This window comes from Schistocerca nitens, chromosome 5, assembly GCF_023898315.1.
Source record: "Schistocerca nitens isolate TAMUIC-IGC-003100 chromosome 5, iqSchNite1.1, whole genome shotgun sequence".
Classification (NCBI taxonomy): domain Eukaryota; kingdom Metazoa; phylum Arthropoda; class Insecta; order Orthoptera; family Acrididae; genus Schistocerca; species Schistocerca nitens.
Window position 1 is genome coordinate 449,303,328 of NC_064618.1, and position 20,823 is coordinate 449,324,150.

Below are 20,823 nucleotides of genomic sequence, written 5' to 3' on the forward strand. Positions count from 1 at the left end.
ACGCGAATTTCGCAAATGATGAAAACAAGCACAAAATAACTCACAATGAGACAATGACGGTGTCGGAGTCACCACTGCGGTTATCACGTATGGTAGGTCAGTAATAACACACACTAAATATCAAATATGCATTTATTAATCACTGAGACAAAACAAACAAACATGGCAGAAGAACAAGTTACACGCCAGGAAGCAGCTAGAAGAAAGCAGTCCAAAGAAAGAAAAGTGAAAGATAGTGCACACCACACATTAAAGTTCAGTTCCCTCCAAAGTAATGTTCATTTGATTCAGTGCACTTCTTTCAGTTAAATTTTCTCTCTGCTGGAAGCACTTCAGGAAGTTTTTAAGTGGGATGCTGCTGTTGAACTATTGACATTTTTCCTCGACTATGGTGATTGATTTGTCTACAGTTAAGTCATCATAAGCTGATCCCTGACAGCTGCAGAGGGTTCTGCATCGCAGCTTTACAGGGCTGCCTCAACAAATAACATAACATGATTTTTAAATGTCTCTATGGCAACATCTCGGTGTTGTCACAGCTCTGCAGATGGTTACTGTTTCCACCTGCAGTTGTTGGCACTTTGCAGTTGAAATCTGCCACCATACTGTGAGCTGTCAGGTCTTCTTATGCTGTCTCAACTACAGGCACTTTCATTGCAAATTTTCATACTTCAAAATAGCAACGCAAACCTGATTAAGATTTGGTCCTGATGAAAGAAATTCTTTGTTCACTGTCTACTTCATGTCAAGTAAACAAATGTGGATTGATATCATGTGTGATATCACTTGATGTGATGGTAGTGGTTCCACTGACTTGGCTGCTGTTTAATCACTGGGTCATAATTGTAGCACCATCTTTTGTCATCAGTAACAACTTCAGAAGAAAAATTCATATGATTTTGCTGTTTAACCTGCTTGTTCAAATGTGTGTGAATTCCCAAGGACCAAATCACTGAGCTCATTGGTCCCTATACTTACAGACTACTTAAACTAACTTATGCTAAGAACAACACACACCTCCATGCCTGAGGGAAGATTCGAAACTCCAGTGGGAGGGGCCATGCAATCCGTGACATGGCACCTCAAACTGTGTGACACCAGCTTGTTACAAAAAGAAGTGATCAGATTTACACTTTGGCCCATATTGAACATCTACAGCACAAATTATGTAACAACATGTTGTGGGTTCATTTCCCCCAATAAAATGTACTGACATTCATACATGACACAATGGTCTCGGCAATCATCCAACAGTTATCTTTCTTGATCTCTTTCAATGCATTCATTACATTGTGATGTCAAGGGTTTTAAAGTGACATGTCTCATAAATTGAAATGTGAAAGCCACTCATACCATCAGTTAGCCTAGAGCATCTTATTTAAATGTTGCTTTCAGCACTCCTATGATCTGAGCTGCAGGTTTTGGTAACAGAATACAGAACTTATCTCAGGCCATCAGTTCTTTAGGATCAACCACAGTTAAAAATCACAGATTGAATATGTCACCTCAGGGAGAGTATAACTGTGCCGCTTGAACCAACACACAAGACTGTGCTGATTAGCAGATTGAAGCATTTCCACCTTGAAGTGAATCTTTGAACTACAGTACATGACAATTTTGCCTGCTACATAAAAATTTGTGTGTCCCATCTTATACTACTGTAAACAGAGTTCCACTTTGGTACATGATGTAATATATTTTCTGGCAAATTGCTCTATGCAGTTCACTTATCTGTACTAAATATTGAAACAAAATTATTTCACCCTTTGTAGAGTATGCACAGTGCTGTTGGAGTGTGATAACTTAGCTTAACAATACTGGACAGAGGAAAGTTCTGGGTGGAAGTTGGGCCACAGTGGCTGGAGGCAGTGGCCATGTGAGTGAAAATTGTGGTTGTGTGAATAAATGTGTTCTTTCTGTTTCTGAAGGAGGACTTTTTTGTCTGAAAGGTTACATGTATAGAAGTCTCTTCGCTGTACCTATCTGCATCTCTGTGCCTCCTCTTTGTGGTGAATTTCACAGTTAATAATATTGCATATTTGTGCTTTGTTTTTCAAAAACATTATATGACACTTTCTGTCTGATAACATTGTAGGATTTTGGACATGAAAATTCTTAATATGCAACTATATGCCACTCATTGTACAACTGAGACCTTGAGTAGTTGATGGGACTATAGACAAGACTGGAAACATTGCTACACTTTCAGACAAATCCTTCTTCATAGCTAACAAAAAAACTAATACATATGGACAGTTATACTGTTCCACCTAACTGCATGTTCCTGTCACTGCAGTGTAGCTAGGATGAGGGATTTTGTTGAGTGATGTGGATGGGAGGATTAAGGAAGTGGGGACTCGAAGGAAGGGATGGCTGAAGAGATGGGATGCTGACAGCTGGCAGGTGAAGGCAGCAAGGAAACATGGTAGGAATGTGGCACCACTGTGGAGGTGCATGGGGAAAGTTGTACGGCAGAAAATGAAATGTCAGAGTTGTTTGGGAAGGGTTGGGGAAGTATAACAGAGGAGGATACTGACCAAGGAGATAAATATCAGTGTAGGTTAATAGAATAAAGTAAGATATATGGGAATGGATGTGGAGGTGGGATATAAGACAGAGACAAAGGCAGGCCAGGCAGAATGTGGGGTCAGAAAACGTGATGTAAGAACAGTTCCCTTCCAAGCAATTCTAAGTAATCTGGTATTACTAGAGGGAAGGGGATGATCTAGATGGCAAGGGGTTTTGAAAACAGAAATTGCAGTTAAGGATGTTGTGCTCAGCAGAATGTCCTGCCAGTTGTGTGGTCAACCTATCTCCTGGTCACTGTTTGGTAGTGGCCATTCAATCAAATGGACAGCAGGTTGGAAGCTGTGTTCACAAGAAAGACTGTGCAGAAGCCATAGCAGAACTGTTATATGATATGAGTACTTTTCAAAGCTGGTCCTGCTTCTGACAGGGTAAGATATTTCTGTGACAGGAATGGAACAGGATGTACTGATTTGGGTTAGGTCTTGCAACTGAGCCTTCCACATGGATGCAGCCCACGTACCAAGGGGCTCGAAGTAAGTGTTGCGTAAGGGTGACTCAGGACATTTTGTGGGTTGGATGGGCAATGAAATACCATTTGGAAGATTGTGAAAAGAATGTTCCTCATTTGAGGGCACAATGAGTGATAACAAAAGTCCTTGTGAATGATACAGCTAAATTGTTCTAGTTTCAGGTGGTATTGGGTAATGAGTGGAGAGTGCCAAACATATTTCTTCACAACACCATAAATGAAAAAGATGCGAAGAGTTTTCACACTGTTGACCATACCCATCTACTCTTGGGTAGTTTGCATTTTTGTCCATTCTGCTGATATTTAGTGTGCCAAGAGAGATAACATAAGGTTAGCTGTAGAATGAAAATAACTTTTTGCTATATTTTATCAAACCAAAAATAATATGCTTTATTTTACAAGACAAACACCAATTTCATAGGTATCCCATGATAATCTTCCTCCTACCTCCTCATTGCCTGTAATATTGCCATTGTGTTACATGAAATACTAATATTGCCATCACTTTATACAGTAGAAGTAAATGCTTACTCTTTATCTAAGAAATAGATTGTATGTAAATCAGTTCCTGTGGTTCATTTTTGCATTAAGTAGATTAGTGTTATTGCTTACAGAAATTTATGCCCATAATTTTGTTGCTCATTTTACTTGCCTTTTACAGGGTTCTCGCTGGACATTTCAAGCCACAAGAATGACTGGCGAGTTGGGATCGTGGTCTTTGAAACCAGATCAGATGCAGGTTGTCAATCCTGTCCTCATTCTAGTGTTTATTCCTGTTTTTGAAGCTGGCATATATCCTCTCTTTGAAAAGTGCAATCTTCTGAAAAAACCTCTTCAGAGGATTGGAGTTGGTGGTGTTCTTGCAGCCATATCTTTTATTATATCTGCCATAGTGGAACTTCAACTTGAGGTAATTGTTTATGAACCTAAATTTAAAACAATTCAAAGCCAATTCTGTTGATAAGTTATCAAATTATCACAATAATGATGTTAAAATACTGAACATTATGGAAATAAGCCATATTCAATGAGCTGCTTCCTTGAAATTGGGTACATGTATATCACTCAAATCTGTGAACAGTAAAGGTAATGGCAGTAAACCTATTCATGATTAATAAATAAATACAAATGGAAAAAATGGGGGGGGGGGGATGATGGAAATCCACTATGCAATACTTTCCAGATGTTGCTAACAAGCAGCATGGGAAAGAAAATATTTTCAAAACTATGAAAATACTGAATCATTTTTACTTTAATTACTTGTCATTTGTATGTCTTATCTGATATTTTCACCTCTACATATGTCAATGATCTCTCTTCTAAAGCAGAAGATTCCATATGGCACTTCAGACACAAGTAGCTGAACTAACCAAACAAGTGGCAGACCTTCATGTTGTAACAGACTGGGATGGGCAGCAGCCAGAGGTCAAGGCAAGGATCCAGGATGATGGAGGCTTCAGTGAAATAGTAGTAACAAGACAAGTTCCTTACTGTGACTCGTATAGCTACAGATGGATGTCACAGTGCAGTGACCATGCCCCTTTTGGCAAGTGTTCAGTTGCTGTGCACAGTGTGTTGACAGCAGCTGCTTGGCCTGCTGCTGCTGCTGCTGCTGCTGTGGCTGTTGCAGGCTAGAAGATGCCCCCAAGTGGTGTGGTACCAAAAAGACGGATCGGTACCAGAAGATTATCCTGTGATGGCAAAGGCTCAAACTGATGGCAGCTGATAGCTGGTCCATGTCCCCTTATCACCCATGAAGCCCTCCCATCCCAACAGATGCTGCTAGACTGCTATCCCTTAATTAAAATTGGCGAGTTTATATTTTTATGGCATAGATTAGTAAGGGCTATAAATTAGAATTTTTTTATTAAAACTCATTTGCATTCCCCAGACAAATCCAAGTCGTGCCAGAAACAGAGCTGGAAGCAGGAAGCAGGCCATTCTGTTGCAAGTTGGTCAGATCAGTGACACTGTTGGCCAAGTAAGGAATAAGCATTCAGCAGAAAAGAGGATGGAAAACCAAAGGAAGTGAGACAAGAATATTAATTAGCTTATAAAGAATGCTGCAAGGAACTGTATCTACCTCATAAGAGAAGAGCACATAGTGAGGGACTGCCGTAGAGTTAACAGCCTGTTAAGTGAATGTAGCAGATGAGGAGAACTCATTCAATCATTATGAACTGATCTTTGTGTCATAGCCTCACACTAGCTCCTTTTAAATACTCCAGTTCTTGTGATGAGTTGATCATTAGATTTGATGGCACTCACAGAAATAGCACTCAATTCCATGATTATGATACTGAAGTGAATCTATGTCCTAGATGCTCTAGCACAATCTATGATGTAATCAAGATGATAGTCTTCACTGAATGAACTTCATGCTGCTCACTCCCTACCATCTACAGATGGAGAAACTGAATGTCATCTGACAACACCACATTGCAGAGTGCTGCCAATACTGGTCTTTAACACGGAAGCCAGCAACAAGGCCTCTTGGACCCATGTTCCTGTTCAACGCTTGGATACCTTCAGGTGCTGAAACCTACCAGGGGTAGGGAGGAGATCAACTGAGCACGTGACTACCGATGCCAGGCACATCATGGATGGTTCATTGAGGGTCATCGTAGAATTCAGTGTGTGTCTGAATACACTCTGGAGATGGCTCGAAACCATTTCATGCCGGGCAGCCATCTCCCTTTTCACTAGCAGCAGCTGCCAAACCACAGGGTTGCTGACATCAACATCTGGGCATGCAAATGCTGAGATGACTTGGTGGATGGCACACAGAATCCAGTGTGAAGCTGCTGCAGAAGGACAGCGACTTGTAAACTCTGTGAATAAATAACGGAACTCTAATAATGTTTTACTGGTGTTCTTGATACTTCACGTGTTCCCAACAGCTATTCTGACTTCATGCAGAGGTGTGTCTGCTCGACCTTTTGTAATATACAAGTCAGTAGCTTAGTTGTTAAGATGCTTTACCACTTCAGGACACACACAGGACAATAATTTCAAAGCCTGATACTGTAGTAATAACCTGGCTCAACCTGCTGATGCAACACCTTCCTACTGCATGGCCAAGAATGTTGTTCCAAGTCTGGCCCATCTCAGTATGAATTAACTGCCTTATTGCTGCAAGTGGCATGCCCACTGGCTGCCTTTGGGTCTGAAATGTTTTACTGCTAAACTTTCACAGAATCACCAAAAACCCATCTGGGCCACTGTATACCCCTCCCTTGTAAAGACCTGTCTCCCAGGTCTCCACCCAGGATTGGTCTGTAACAGACATAAGACAAATGGCTGTTAACATTAAATATCTACAAATAACTTCTGCAGAATATTGCTTGGTGGCATGGACTCAAAGGCTCAGAGGCTGCAGTTTCTTTACAATACTTAGCTCCTAGTCTCTCACCTACAGCTACTTGGTGGCTCATTAGCTCTCCTGAGTGCACTACTCATCAGAGGCTGCTACTCAGGTAGCTGACTGTGTGTGGGTGCACATAAGAGTTTTTTATATTAGGCGATTCGCCATCCAGTCCTGATACTGATAGCTCTAGAAAACCCAGAAGGTATAAGATTGTAAGAAATGCCTCCCATGGGTGAGAGTGTTAAAATCCTAATGGTAAACTGCAAAAGCATTCCCAACAAACTGCCAGAGTTTGAAGCACTCAAGAAAGACAGTGAAGCTCACATAATAGTAGGTAGAGAAAGCTAGCTAAAACCTGAAATTGGTAGCAGTGAGTTTTTTGGGGAAAATTTAAATGTATATCAAAAAGACAGGCAAATAGGAAATGAAGCTGGTGTATTTGTTGCAGTAGACAAGAAACTCAAATCTACCAAGATAGAAATTGAAGCTGCATGTGACGTTGTTTGAGTAAGACTCGGAATAAGAGATAGGCATAAAATGGTAATTACATCCTTCTATCACCCACCAGAGTCATCTCCTAATGTATCTAAAAACTTTAGAGATAATGTCATTTAACTTGCATGTAAGGTCCTCAAACATACTGCAATCATTGGTGGAGAATTTAATCATCCAACAATCAATTGGGAATATTGCAGTTTTGCTAGTGATAAACATGATAAGACATCCTATGAAACATAGCTTGGTACCCCACTCACAATGTAAATATATTGGCTCTAATGTTAACAGATAGACCCGACCTCTTTGAGGATGTCCACATCAAAACTGGTATCAGTGATAATGGCATGGTTGTGGCAGTAATGAGTACCAAAGCACAAACAACAACTAAAACAAGCAGTAAGGATATACATGTTCAGTAAAAAAAAAAAAAAAAAGTAGTGTCACACCTCAATGAGGAACTTGAAACTTTCGGCAAATGGCAGGAGCATGTAGAGGAACTATGGCAAAAGTTTACAAGAACAGCTGACCATGCACTGGATAGATATGTACCCAGTAGTACAGTTTATAATAGAAGGGAACCTCCATGGTATACAGTCATCACTGTAAAGAAACTTGTGAAGAAATGGAGGTTACTGCATAACAGGTGTAAAACAAAGCGTAGTACTGCAGATAGAGAGATGCTAAATGAAAAGCATTGGCTGTCAAGGGAGCAATGCATGATGCCTTTTGTCTACCACAGTAGAATATTGTCAAATAATCTTTCACAGAACCCAAAGAAATTCTGGTTGTATGTAATGGCTGTTAGTGGCATCAAAGTTAGTGTCCAGTCCCTAACGGACGAGACAGGAGCTGAAATTGAGAGTAGCAAAGAAAAAGCTGGAATGCTTAACTCTGTTTCCAAATTTCCTTTACGATGGAAAATCCAGGAGAATTGTGCCAATTTAATCCTCGTGCCACTTTAAAGATGAGTGAAATCAGTATTAGTATCAGTGGTCTTGAGAAACAGCTGAAGTCATTAAAACTGAACAAAGCTTCAGACCCGAATGGAATCCCGGTCAGATTCTATACTGAATTTGTGGCTGAGTTATCCCCTCCTCTAACTATAATCTAGTGTAGTTCCTTTGAACTAAAGGTCATGCCCAGATCTTGGGGGGGGGGAAAAAGCACAGGTCACCCCAGTCGACAAGAATGGCAGCAGAAGTAATCCAGAAACTACCATCCAGTATCCTTGACATCAATCTGTTGTTGAATCTTAGGACATATTCTGAGATCAAACATATTGAAGGATCTTCAATAGGGTGACCTCTTAAATTCCATCCATCATGGGTTTCAAAAACGTTGATTATGTGAAACTCAACATGCAATTTTCTCACCTCGCCTGCGGAAAGCTTTGGATCAAGGCAATCAGTTAGATGCAGTATTTCTTGATTTCCAAAAAGCATTTGACTCAGTACTACACCTACACTTATTGTCAAAAGTACAATCATATAGGGTATCAAGTACATCAATCATTCTTCCCACTGTCCATACATGAATGATACAAGGAGAAACCCTAATAAGTGGTACAATGGGACATGCCCTCTGCCACGCACCTCACGGTGGTTTGTAGGGTATATATGTAGTAAAAGAAGACTGTAATACCTGTGGACTCACAATTATCTCTTATTTCTCCTTTCTCATTTATAAACTTGAAACACATATTACAACTCCTCTCATTTTACAGTATCTATGATGAATCATCCTTGTCAATCTGTGATCCAGATCTACTAATATCTTACCAGTGCAAAAATACTGCTGTCAGAGTGCAATAAAGGTGAATATATTCCTTTTTAAAAGAATGACAGAAAAGTGGGGAACCAGCTGACTGAATCCCCATTCTGCCTTCCTCACCAGAAATTTTGCATGTGAAAATAGTTGTGCTCTTTTAACACAGAACGTTTTAAATCCTTTTACCCAGTCTCTCTTTATAGTTAAGCTTTCATACTCAGCATCATACCCTTACTGCCACTATATATTTCTTTCTCCCATGTCTCCTTTTTCTCCCATTGATATACAATATGTCCCACTACCACTGTTTCCTCTCTCGCACTCATTTTTGTCCTATATGTCACCTTGTATGGGGAAAGCTCTCTACTGGTTTGAACATTCGAATAGTAAGCTGCCACTACAAAGGAAAGACATATTCCTAGTCATTATGGTCAGAGTTCACATAGTGACTTAGGATCTTCCTAACAGCATGACGTACCCTCTCTGTTCTATGTTTTGGCTGTGGCTGTGGCAGAGTAGTTCTTACTATCTGAATCTGTAGAAACATACATAACTGTTTCATTAAGCCAGGCATGAAATTTGTCCTGTGGTCCATGATTGTGGTCTCTGGCACCCTCTCTGCTACTGTCCAATTACTTCCCCTACAATCTACATGTCTGGACAGCCTGTGGCTGTGACCTTCCTTCAAGTGCTTCCTCTCTGTTTTATGCTGCCACCAATACATGTGGCCACAACCTCATAACCTTACACAACAGACCATCACACTTGCTGAATGGCAGCTGTGTCCTTTATATCTTGTAGTCACTGTCAACATTTTGCACTGCTTGCCATTCAGCAAGGCTAAGTCCCCGTGTTTGTATTATGCTCACTTTCCTTTTCAATCCATCTGCTTTTCCAGGTCTCTTCCCTTGTGTAAATACTACTTCATAATTAAATTCACTCACATGCAATGCCCACCTTGTTAACCTACTGGACAGGTTCTTCAAGCCTAAAATCCATTTTATAACTGCATGATCTGCAACTACTTTAAACTTTTCCCTTTATAAGTAACACCAAATATATGTAATGTCATGTTTCAGATTAAGCATCTCTTTCTCCAGTGTGGAAAAGTCCTTTTTATTTGTGATGATCTGATGTGAATCAGAAACTATTGGACACTCATTGCCACTGACCTCTTTGCTCTACATACCCCAGCACCTTATTGGATGTGTTGCATGGTAACACAGGTTCTTTCTGATATCCTGAGAATAATAAATTGAGAGTCCTAGAAACAACAGTAACTCCTCACCTGACTTAGGAATCAAAAAGTATTGTAGCACTGATATCAGTCTCAGGTCCATCTTGACTCCTTCCCCACTGATTATACAATGTAAGAAACTGACTTCCTGCTTGATGAAATGACACTTCTCTGGGCTCAATATGAAACATGCTATTACAATCTTTTAAAAAGTCTCTCAGCTGCTGCCTGTGTTCATCCATCTCTTTCGAGAACACAGTTATATCCTCCAAATATACCAAACAATGCCCAGGCTTTAATCTCCTCAGAATCCCATCTGATAAAAGCTGAAATTTTGCTGGAGCATTCTTCAGTATAAACAGTAACCTTCTGTACTGATGATGACCCCAGGAGACTGAAAATGCTGTCCTTAGTTGGTCCTCTGGAGCTTCCTCTGTCTGGTGGTATCTCCTTCTCAAACTCATAGTGGAAAAATATCAGCACTGTCCTAAGTTGTCAGTCGTCCCTATGATATTAGGAATGTGCTTTGCAGCAATCACTGTCATTTTTGTTTACTGTTAAGATGTCTATAGTCACAAGAAACCAATATTTATTGGGACCATCTGACAATTTCTTCACCACAACCCCAATAGTAGCATCGCATGGACTACCATTCCGTTTATTATCCCACTGAATAACTTATGTTCAATAAATTCTTCCATAATGGTCACAAATAATGAAGTAACTGATATAGTTTATGGTTCTCTAGTGCTTCATTTCTAAGTGGTACCTGATTTTGCATCATGGGTGTTGCTGTCAAAGTTTCTTGAAGGAAAAAGTCCTCAAACCCTAGTAACAATTTTTTCATTTTAGCTCTTTTTTGTCCTCAGTAGCTGCTCTGTTCTTTTACACAATGCAATTCTAACAGTAGCACACAGCTGATCAAGGTTACATTCCAAGGATCCACATCATCCTTCAGGATGTCCAAATTCGCATAATAATTTCCTTTCTTATCATTTTATCTTTCCTGCTAAAATTATCGAGATTCGTGGATACCGTTCTCCACCAATTCCCACTTGCTGTGTACAGTGCCCCTTCTAACAAAGCAATGTGAAGTATCCAACACCTCGCTTCCTTCACAGTACACTAACAGGTACATCCGGCTCCACACTCACCCCTCAAGTATAATATTGTGCAAATCCGACATTAGTGTTCTTGTTTGCAGTTTAGATGGCACCTTCCTTTAGACACCCCTTGCCACCGCAATGCATAGCTAACAGTTTCCCTGTGTGGAATGTTGTCCCACTAAGTACTACTATGGATCATCAAAGATATATTTTGAGAAGATGCTCATTCGAAAAGTCCAACCCTAGGATCATACAATAATCATCACTTATATGCACTGTACAAACTGAACTGCCTTAACTTTAAAATTTATTTCAACCAATGCAGTTGATCTCACATCACTATCTCCTACCCAATGCAACCTATAGCTTCAATTGTTTACTACCCAAAAGGCTTCTGCTCGCTAGTGACATGGGCCCCAATGTGTCCAGTAAAACCCTATGTTTTGTGCCCTTCACACTGTCTTTTCATACATGTTCACTGCATCAACATTATATACCACTGGGGGTTCCCTTTGGTGTTTATCACTTGCCTATTACCTTCTTGTTTACCCCTATTGCCATTTCCTTTATTTCACTGCTGATAGCCATCCTTCCTGCCCCACTGAGGCTCCTGATGCTGCCCCTGAATGTATCCCATTTGACCACACATGTAGAATTTCACATTATTGGCAAATACCCTGTGTTTATTAAATACATCAGTTGCCACAGCTACTTTGACAGCAGAATACAGTTCTTCTGGGGTAGCTATTTGCACTCTCCTCAACATGTTGGTTGGCAGGCCCCTCAGGAAACCACCATTAAGTGTCGTTTGATCAGCTTCCTACAGTACTACAGTACTACCTTACTCATTTCATCATTTTCCTCCAGCTCATATGTCTGTACATTACCTTTACATATTCTTCCACAAACTCTTCTATCATTTCTCTCTGATTCTTTGTAAACATTCTCAATTTCTCACATAAGAACATTGCACTGTTTAGCTTCCTGTACTGTTGTAAGTGGCCCTACCCAATTGCTCAAATGCTTTTTGTGTTTCTTAATACCTATGTACATCTAACATACATCTTTGCCTCAAACTTTTGTGACCTGTAATAACTGACTATCCAACAAACTACCCATTTCTGCTAATGTCTTCAGGTCATTCAAAAATGACAACACGTCATCAGTTGCCCTAACAGAAAACTGAGTGGTTAGCAGTGTGGAGACTGGTCCACTTAAGGTACAGATGGCCAGACAGATGTTAACTGTTCATCCCTAGCTACAGTTTGTTCCTCTAACTTGGACTTAACTGCCGTCAACTGTGCTGCTCTATCTAGTAAAACCCATACTGCTACTGAAGCAGACGTGCCCTGTGTCTGTGACTCTGCCATTGCGAAGTCTATAACTATTATTCACAACAAAATGTATACTATCCACATCCACAACTATTCACACACTAAGAATTATAACCTACTTATAATTTATGCCTTATCATCAACCAACTCAGTCCCATAAACTGCCTAGCTGCAAGCCCATAATGGTGGCACGTCTGACATACTACTGATACAGATTTTGCACATGGTGCACTGTGCCCCAGCATGTTACACCGTGTACCTCTAACAGGCTGTAAAAAAATCTTCTTTACAACTCATGAGGAACTGTGATAAATCAGCTGATGCTAGTAGCCTGAACAAAGTAACTCTCAAATTATGATGTATTTCTCATGTAGAGCCAATCTCTCCCACATCCACTAGCAGGACAACAGTTTTCTTACTCACCCTACTGTGCTGGTGCTGCTGGCTGCTGCTGTGATGTCATCTACATGCTAACAGAATCATTTGATAGTTCAAGCCCTTGTCCAGTCATCCAGATTTAGGTTTCCAAGATTTTCCTAAATTGCTCCAGGCAAGTCTCAGGATGGTTCCTTTGAAAAGGCATGGACAATTTCCTTCTTCATCCTTGACACTTGACACAATCTGAGCTTGTGCTATACCTCTAACAACCTTGATGGTGACAGGATGTTAAAGTCAGTCTTCCTCCCATCGGAATCATCTGACATCCACTGTAGATGATGCTAGCAGTTCTGATGTTGACTGAAGTAAATCAGGGGCATCAGGCTGCTACTTATGCCAGGATGGTCAGTGGCAGGGGTTGAGGTGAGGATGCTGCACAGTGGAGGCTTCATTGAAAGTGTGCAAATGTGACAAGTTCTTTATCATAACTTGTGTAGTTACAAATGGACACCACAGTGCAGTGGCCACGCCCCCTCTCAGCGAGTGTTCAGTTGTTACATGTGTTGACAGCTGCTGCCTGGTCTGTGGCTGTGATGTGCACCCAGGTTTACTGACACACATGCCCACCATAGCAATACCTTACTCAGTATGGCAAGCCACATGGCAAGCTGGCATCACCAGTGCTGTGGGTGGCTGGGGTGCTGGCAGGGGAAACCAGCCTCTTGTTGAGAAGTTCTGCTCCAAAAAATAGTGGCACAAGGCACCATGGTGCCACGCACCCGAGAAGATAGGTGACGCAACCCCAGAGTCAAACTGCTTCACACCTGGGCAGGAGTCTGCTGCTGCTGCTGCTGCTGCTGCTGCCCACCTGGGCAGGCATCTGCTGTTGCAGTGGCCCAGATATGGTACTAAGTCCCAGGAGAGGGATCAGTACAAGGAGATGTCTCCACAATGGCGAAGGCTCAAACTTATCATGATTGCTGGTAGGTTCATATCCCCTCGTCACCCATTGTATCCCTTTCATTCCAATAGGCTCTGATAGATCGCTCATCACTTAATTGAAATTGGCAAGCTTATAGACAAATCAGTAACTCAGCTGCTATGATGTTTTACCACTTTGAGCTTTATACAGGACAACAATTTCATGGCCTGAAGGTGTAGTAATTGCCTGGCTTGGCCTGCTGAGGAAACTACTTTCTGGTGTGTAGCCAGGAATGTGTTGCTAGCCTTATTGATGCCAGTAGCATGCCAACATACTGTGTCCACTAGCTGCCTCTGGCTTCTGATACACTTTACTTCTAGGCTTCCACAGAAACACCAAAAAGCCATCAGGGCCCCTACAATGTAAAACATCCTACTTCCATTACAGCAGCAGAATTTCATGAGAGAAAGTAGATGTTGCATCCAGAAGAAACCATATGTTGGTACTATTACAAATTTGTTGTTCAAGTCAACGATGTCACCCAACTTGTGTTAGGGGAAACGAAGAACTCAGTAGCAACAGTGATCAACTTAACAGAGAGACAGTTGTGAGCTATTATTTAAAAGAGACATTAAAATCCCATGAACAGAAGTGCTGACGTATCTGTCTTAGAAGTATCCTGCCTTTTATAATTCAGAACAGATGACTGCTACTTATATGCAAACTTGACAAACAACAAGCCAGAAGTCGAAAACATTTTGAATAATCATTTTTTAAATGTTGTAGAGAAAATAGGATCTAAATGTTCATTATAAGAAGCAAGGCAGTAAATGGAAGAGGCATTACCCACACAATTTGATACAATTGAAATTCCACCCACCTCTCCTTCTGAAATTAAGAAAATAATAAACTCTCTCAAGAATAAAAGCTCACATGGAATTGATGGCATTTTCAGCAGGATAATAAAAGCTTGCTCCCAAGAGATAGCCTAAGTGGGATTCTTAGCCACATATGTAATAGCTCTCTGAAGCAGGGTATTTTCCCAGATAGACTGAAGTATGCCATTGTTAAACCACTGCATAAAAAAGGGGATACATCTGATGTCAACAACTACTGCCGAATCTCTCTTCTGGCTGCCTTATCCAAAATTCTTGAAAAAATAATGTATTGTAGAGTAGCTTCACACCTTTGTAAAAATAAAGTTTAAACGAAATGTCAGTTTGGTTTCCAGAAAATTCTTTCAATGGAAAATGCTATATATACTTTCACTAATGAAATGTTAAATGCTCTGAGTAACTGGAAGTCACCTGTTGGGATTTTTTGTGATCTCTCAAAGGCTTTTGATTGTGGAAATCATGGAATACTTCTAGATAAGCTCAGGTACTGTGGTATGAATGGGACAGTGCTCAAATGGTTTAAATTATCCATAACTGGAAGAGTGCAGAAAGTTAAAATAAGCAGCTCACATAATATGCAAAAAAAACTGATGATTTCTCAAACTGGGGAACAATCAAGAATGGGGTGCTGCAAGGTTCGGTTTTGGGACCTCTGCTGTTCTTAAGATACATTAATGACTTGCTACTCTATATTTACGAAGATGCAAAGTTGGTACTTTTTGCCGATGATACAAGTATAGCTATCACACCCAACAGACAAGGGTTAACTAGTGAAATTGTAAATGATGTTTTTCAGAAAATCATTAAGTGGTCCTCTGCAAATGGGCTCTCATTAAACTTTGACAAAACACAGTATATACAGTTCCACACAGTAAATGGAATGACACCATTAATAAATATAGACTTCGATCCGAAATCGGTAGCTAAGGTAGAATATTCAAAATTTCTAGATGTATGCATTGAGGAGGGGTTGAACTGGAAAAAACACACTGAAGATCTGTTGAAACTTTTGAGTTCAGCTACTTATGCTATTAGGGTCATTGCAAATTTTGGCAGTATACATCTCAGTAAATTAGCTTACCAGGCCTATTTTCATTCTCTACTCTCGTATGGCATCATATTCTGGGATAACTCATCATTGAGTAAAAGAGTGTCCTGTATCATTATGCACTCCTGTACAGTGTATGATTCACAGGACCAATAAATATACAATACAATACATTGCACAAAAGCAAATAATCAGAATAATTGCTGGAGCTCATCCAAGATCATCCTGCAGACACTTATTTAAAGAGCTAGAGATCTTCACTGTAGACTCACAATATATATATTCACTTATGAAATTTGTTAGTAACAATCCGAATGAATTCAAAAGTAATAGCAGTGTACATGGCTACAACACTAGGAGAAAGGATGATCTTCACTACTTAAGGTTAAATCTAACTTTGGCTCATAAGGGGGTAAATTATGCTGCCACAAAAGTCTTTGGTCACTTACCTAATAGCATCAAAAGTCTGACAGATAGCCATATAGCATTTAAATGGAAATTAACAGAATTTCTTAATGGCAACTCCTTGTACTCATTAGATGAATTTTTGGATATAGTAAGTGGGTAATTTCCCCAACTCCCACCAAAAAAATAAAAAAAAATTGAGTGTCATGTAACATTTTGTGTTATGTAATATCTTGTGTAGACATCTTTTATTAACCTGACACGTTCCACATCATTATGAAGTGTCGTACACATGATCTATGGAACAAATACTAATCTAATATGCTGTAAATGGGTCAGCCATACAAACTTAGGTTTTCATAACACTTCCAATCAATTTTTTATCTCCAGTGCACTTCATGTGACAAATCATTGTTGTCAGCATGCTTCATCCATTTATTGTTGCAAATTTTCTATATTTTGATTTTTGTCACTAGTTCATATCCCATGATGAGCATCACATACTTTTAAAGCAGACGGTTATAAGATAGCTGCATATTCATGTAAATCCCATATGGATAAAGGAGAAGTTATCACATTCAGAAAAGAGAGATAAATATCAAAATGTGAAAATAAGTAAATTCTGTATGGGTCAGGATATAGAAGCATATGCTTCTGAGATACTGTTGTAAAATGTAATATTTGTGATTGTTACAGTATCCAGGTTTCCGTTGATTGACTGGGAAATGTCCATGAATTACTGTGCTCTCTGCCAGACAAAGGAAAGAGATTATTAATTTGTGGTGATTTTAATGTGACTTTCTCATAAGAAAACTAGATCTAGAGGTGCTGTTAGCCACATATAATTTGGTGTTAATCATAAATTTCCCTGCTTTAGTTACTCAGGGTAGCCAGAGAGAGACTGGTGGTAAATGGATTATTGGAACAGTTGTCCCATTATATACCTTAATTATTCCATGTACAGCTCAGGAACAGTGAGGCTGATTAATGGAAAAAACTGCTGAATATTTTACAGAAATATTAAAAATTGTTTATTGAAATAAAGTTTAAAATGAGCCTAATGCTAACTCAAAATTAAATATATTTATATCGAGTTTGTATCCATATTTGAAAGTAGTTGTCCTAAGAAGATAATTAAATGTAATTATGGCAAGTTATTAAAGAAACCATTTGTCACATCACAACAACAAAAAAGGACTTGTATGATATTCCCACAACAAGTAATGACACAGCAATACTTTCCTACTGTTTACAGCACTGTAACATATCAAGAATGGTTGTAAAAAAAAATTCAGAAATATGCATATCTTGTTTGAAATTGATGGATCAAATAACAAAATAAAAACAGTATGAAATACTGTTGAAAGAGAGACAGGAAAGGAAGTCATAGAGGATGGCATTGTTTCTGTTAAAGTGAGTGGGTGTGTTGTAAAATATGGTTCATGTTATTTTCAATAATTACCTTTTGAAAATATATGGGAAAATTGGCACCAATAGTCCAGAAGAGGGAGCAAGGTAGTACACTAAAGAAGCAATACAAAGGCAGATAGTGAATTAAAAATTGATCTCTCATAACCACATAAAATAAGGAAGATCATCAAGACTCTAAAAAGTATAAATTAATATGAGGTGGATGATATCTCCAACAAGACACTAAAATGATGTGGCCCTATAATATGTGATGTTCCTAGTCAAAACAAAACCAACTTTTGGGGCTATATTTCAGCTACTAAACTTATTAATTGTCAGAGAGATGATTGAGGTGTATAACTCAGATTTTATATAGTTCTTCCACCTAAAATGCCACCTGGGTACAATTTTATGTAGTCAGGCAATTTGCATTAAGTTCACCAGAAGATAATGTAGCTGAAAGCCACAAAATACTTCTAAAATGTTTATTGTATCACAACACATGTAAAACTGACACGAGTTTAGTATCTAAAAACTGATGCAATGCTACTACTGCTGTGGGTGCTTATATAAGATACTGCAATAACATGATCACTTGAAATAAAACATAATTGAATTTACAATAGAAACTTGTATCCTTTCACAAAACTAGTTATGGAATTTAACTTCACAGATCATGAAATTACCTCCGATACAGTTTGTAAAGCAAAATATCACAGTTTTCAGATTGTCATGTAGAATAAGTTGTAATTAGATGAATGACGAACATCAACTTCACATAACGAGGGTTTATTCAGCACTTCCACATACAAGAGTGCAGAGCAAACTGCCTCTGGCCATAACACACAGTGTATATATACAGTTACATAGCATTCCAGTACAATGATTCTTGACATTTGTGGATACTTCCAGAATGTATTAGAACCAAATACAGACATTAAAATTTTACAATTCAGGTGAGTTTTGAACTCATGACTCTCCATGCAACAGTCTAGTATTATAACCACTACACCACAGTGATGGTGCTGCTCAGCTTCTTCTGCAACATTGCTCCCTCCCTAAGAGAACAGCGTCTCAGTGTTATGTCCTCCTAGACCGGGAAGGAGTCATCGGTCCTGCATACTCCGACTCCCGGTGCCTGATGTTCGCCCTGGCAGTGATCTTCTTAGAATTTTGTTTGCCACTAATATCTTCATCACTTTTCCACTTGTTGCCTGTCACTGGAGCTTCAAATTTACCCTGGGTTGCAGGATCCGTATAGGGCTTCATTCGAAGGATGTGGACTGAATCTCTGATCTTTCGTTGTCTTGTGTCGGGGTCCAAATCTTCAACTTCATAAGTAACATCAGACAACTGTTTTACAACCCTATAAGGTCCAAAGTAGCGCCTGAGAGCTTCTCAGAGAGACCAACCTTCTGAACAGGAGTGAAGATCCAGATGAGGTCACCAGGCTGGTAGAAAACAGGGCAGTGTTTGGCATCATACCTTTGGCGATCGTTTTCTTGAGTATGCAGCTTGCGGAGTCAAGCTAACTGCCGAGCTTCCTCAGCTCTGGTTAACACCTGGCTGATGTAGTTGTCGTCCACGTCATTAGGATGTAGCGGAACTACAGAGTCCATTGTCGTAGTCACCTCATGCCCATGCACCAGGGAAAATGGCTAAATCTTGTGGTGTCTTGTTTGGCGGTGTTGTAGGCAAACGTCACAAAAGGTAGCACCTCATTCCAGTTGCTGTGCTAAACATTGACAAACATTGATAGCATGTCGGCCAAGGTCTTATTAAGACGTTCAGTGAGCCCGTTAGTTTGTGGATGGTAGGCAGTCATCATGTGATGGGTAATGTTGCACCGACGGTTTATCTCTGTCACAAGATTTGATTGAAAAACTCTCCCTCGAGCCATAATTAACAGCCTTGGAGCACCATGTTTTAATACATTGTCTTCCACGATGAATTTGGTTACCCTGAATGCTTCTGGTGTTTTCCTGGCATTTGTAATAGCATCGTGTGTCAGATAATCAGTACAAACAATAATCTATCTACTGCCTCTAGCAGATGTTGGAAATCGTCCAAGGAGGTCAACCCCAACATGCTGTAAAGGTGTTTCAGCTGGTGGAATTGGTATGAGTTTGCCGCTAATATGGGTCAGGTGGTTTCTGAGGAACTGCCTTTCTCCTCTGGCACTCTCAACAGTGTGACACATTGTGACGGACACTCCTAAATAAACCCGGCCAGAAAAATCTCTTGTGGATCCTATCATATGTCTTAATAAATCATAAATGTCCAGCCTCAGGTGTGTCATGGAATTCCTTTAGAACATCTAAGCGCATTTGTTGAGGAATCACTGGCAGCCACCTCTTTCCAAATGGATCAAAGTTTTTCTTGCAAAGTCATCCATTAACTACCTTAAATTGTCCTTTCACATCCTCTGACCAATTTAAGGCAAGCATAATTTGAGAAATATTGGTGTCCTCCTTCTGCTCGGCAGAGAGAACCTGGAGTGCAGTGAGACAGTCACTATCTTCATCAAACTCATGATGATCTTGCACAGGGTTTCTTGAGAGACAGTTAGCATCTTGGTGTTTTCTTCCACTTTTGTACACTATGTTAATGTCATACATGGCCCAGATCACAGCAAGACATTCTCTTTCTGTAGTTGAGTAGTGTCCCTCTGTCCTAGAAGCGTAAGCTACAACCTTCTCTTTTCCATCTGAAATTTGCAGCAGAGCAGCACCAATGCCATACCTACTGGCATCTGTTTGTAGTTCTGTAGGTGCTGTCTCATCATACAGACCGAGTACAGGGCCAGTCGTCAAGAGCTTTTCAAAGCATATTGAAGGAATCTTGTTCAGCACCACCCCAGATAAATTTAGCATTGGCTTTTAACAATTCTTGGAATGGCCTGGCTTTAATACAAAAGTCTTTGATAAAATGACGTTAATAAGAACATAATCCGAGGAAGAGCTTCTAACATCTCTAATACTTTTAGGAATAGGAAATTCTGTTATAGATCTCACCTTTTCTGGGTCTGGCCACACATCTTTGTTTGACACACGGTGTCCAAGTATTCTGATTTCTTTTGCTCCAAGGAGACACTTTCTTGGATTAAGTTTCAGTCCGTCTTGTTGGAGACACTTAAAAACGGCCCTCAGTCTTTTTATATGTTCATGAGATGTCTCAGAGAACACTATAATGTCATCTAAATAACAAAGACACATTGTCCACTTCAGGTGCCTTAGAAGATTATCCACCATCCGTTCAAAAGTTGCTGGTGCATACACAAACCTTAAACTCAAACAGGCCCTCAGGGGTGATGAATGCAGTTTTCTCATGATCAGCCTCATCTGCTTCAATTTGACAGGATCCTGAGTACATGTCAATGGTTGAGAAAAACTTAGCC

General features: G+C 39.8%; 1 protein-coding gene across 4 annotated transcripts in view; it reads left to right on the plus strand.

The window, feature by feature from the left end:
• Positions 1-20,823, plus strand: part of LOC126259584 (peptide transporter family 1-like) — a 422,849-nt gene that overhangs the window by 340,316 nt on the left and 61,710 nt on the right. For all 4 annotated transcript variants that reach the window (XM_049956492.1, XM_049956493.1, XM_049956494.1 and 1 more), the window contains one exon: positions 3,720-3,968. In XM_049956492.1, coding sequence (XP_049812449.1) covers positions 3,720-3,968 — 249 coding nt within the window. The remainder of the gene's footprint in view (positions 1-3,719; positions 3,969-20,823) is intronic.